This window comes from Alexandromys fortis, unplaced genomic scaffold, assembly GCF_014885135.2.
Source record: "Alexandromys fortis isolate MF-2015 unplaced genomic scaffold, M_Fortis_MF-2015_v1.1 scaffold_23, whole genome shotgun sequence".
Lineage (NCBI taxonomy): Eukaryota > Metazoa > Chordata > Mammalia > Rodentia > Cricetidae > Alexandromys > Alexandromys fortis.
In genome coordinates this window covers 15,559,579-15,562,023 of record NW_026067907.1, presented here as the reverse complement: position 1 = coordinate 15,562,023, position 2,445 = coordinate 15,559,579, and the positions used below count along the sequence as shown (strand labels likewise).

Sequence of the window (2,445 nt, the reverse complement as noted above, 5' to 3'; positions counted from 1 at the left end):
TAACTTTTTTTGACAATTGCTGCTCACAAACAAGTATTCTAGCTAAATATCCAAACCTAAAATCATTTATCTGTAGTTGTGACATGCTGCCTTATTTCCGGGTTACTAAAATCATTGAGCTATTTGTATTTGGTTGTAGGCTTGCTTGTTTGTAAATTGTCCTGTAACGTATTCAGAGAAAATTCTTGTGGCAAAGTACACAGATATACAAATATCAGTACATGATTTATATAGTTCCTTCATTCACTGCTCATTAAGAAATCAGAGTCTAAAACTGTAGTGACTGGATGTATTCATTGTCAATATTTAATGATTATGTAGAACTATGAAAAAATGTTCTTACAGTAATAATTCACTATCACTTATCTAAACTCCAAGAGTCTCATGTTTATTTTAAATTAGTTTTTGTAATTGTCATCCACATCTGCATGTCCATCATGTTATCTATCTATTATACTAACCTATCATCTATTTTTATCTATCATCTTCTTTCATTATGTTCCTCTTCTCTTTTTCTCTATTTCCTTCGTTCTTTCCTCCCTCCCTTCCCTTATTTATCCCTTGCTTCCTTCTTATTTCCTTCCTTCATTCTTTCCTTTCCCCTTTCCTTCCTTCCTCACTTTTCCTTGCTTTCATTGAATTCTTAATTAAAAAACAATGTATATTGCTTGTGACTCTAAGTTGGATACAGTCTGGCGTGTTTCAGTTTAGGCAGTTTTTAAACAATTTATTGCCAATAGTATTTCGACTCCAAACTTTTATAAATGAAATATTTGAGACGCTGTATGAGTTTTAATTAGAGAAGCTGTCATATGTGAGAAACAAAGCACTATTTGTCATGTGTACTTTGCTGTATGTAAAGAGGATATGCTTTCATTTAAAAGTATTCTATATTAAATTTTCAATAACTCACATTTAGAAGATATTTACTTAGTAAATGGCTCTAAGGTGACAATGTCTCAAGTTTTTTTTTCTACAAATGTTTTTTTTTTCAGAATAGAATATGAAATACACCCACATGGAGAAAGGAAATCTCACAGTACTAACTGAATTCATTCTGAAAGGCATCACTGACCGCCCTGAGTTGCAGACCCCACTCTTTGTGTTGCTCCTCATTATTTATCTGATCTGTGCAGTAGGCAATTTGGGCATCATCATCCTCACCAAGGTGGACTCCAGGCTGCAAACACCCATGTACTTTTTTCTGAGACACCTGGCTATCACTGATCTTGGATATTCTACAGCTGTGGGACCCAAAATGTTAGCGAGCTTTGTTGCAGAACATAGTTCAGTCTCCTATTATCTTTGTGCTACACAGCTAGCCTGCTTCCTTCTTTTTATTACTTGTGAACTCTTTATTCTGTCTGCCATGTCCTATGACCGCTATGTGGCCATATGTAATCCTCTGCTCTATATGACTATCATGTCCCAAACAAGATGTTGGATACTGGTAGCAATACCGTATCTCTACAGTGTATTTGTAACTCTACTAGTCACCCTAAGGATATTCACATTATCTTTTTGTAGCTACAATATCATCAATCATTTTTTCTGTGATTGTATCCCCTTGATATCTTTGCTCTGTTCAAACACACTTGAGGTTGAATTGATAATTAGGTTCTTTGCAACTTTTGATTTGATTTCCTCTCTTTTGGTTGTCCTTGTGTCTTACCTGTTCATCTTCATAGCCATTCTGAAGATGAAATCTCCAGAGGGCAGGCACAAGGCTTTTTCAACCTGTGGGTCCCACCTAACTGTGGTCACTGTTTTTTACGGGACTTTGATATTTATGTATGTGCAACCCAAGTCCAGTCAATCATTTGAGACTGATAAAGTGTCTTCCATATTTTACACTCTTGTTATCCCAATGTTGAATCCCTTGATATATAGCTTGAGGAATAAAGATGTAAAAGATGGCATAGGAAGAACCTGGAAAAAGATAGTCAACATTTTTTCCTAAAAGTTGCATACAATAATAGCCGTAAAAGTCTATTTGAATATAAACCTATTTTGCTCTCTTCATAGCAAACATGAATAGGCTCAAGACATGAATACTGGTACAAAATCCATCTTTATTTACTATAGCCGTATTAGGGAAAAATAAAAAAAAAACATTTGCTTTACCTCAAGGGAAAGTAATAATTGTAATAGTAGAACTTCAGTACACTCTGTAGACAATAATACTGGGTTGAGAATCACTTGATCAAAAATATGTGTTAGTGAGTCCTAATTGCTTAGGAAAGCCAAAGAGGCCATGGATTGTGTGGCTTTTTATCCTTACAGTGAAATTTGCAATGTCCATTGTAAGCTCCTATTTGGGTTTCTGCTTTGTGGAAAGGCAGACTTTCTGTTTTAGGCTATACTTCATTTATATGGGTATCTTAAAATCAAATTTGATTATGACTCAGAATTACTAATTGCAGCTCATGTTGAGAGTTATTCCTG

General features: G+C 34.8%; 1 protein-coding gene across 1 annotated transcript; it reads left to right on the top strand.

Annotated features, from left to right (window-relative positions):
* The first annotated feature begins 1,003 nt into the window (after positions 1-1,003).
* Positions 1,004-1,960, top strand: LOC126497662 (olfactory receptor 8K3-like). The gene has a single exon (XM_050135838.1). It carries the CDS (start codon positions 1,004-1,006, stop codon positions 1,958-1,960), a length of 957 nt encoding a protein of 318 aa, XP_049991795.1.
* The last annotated feature ends 485 nt before the right edge of the window (positions 1,961-2,445 follow it).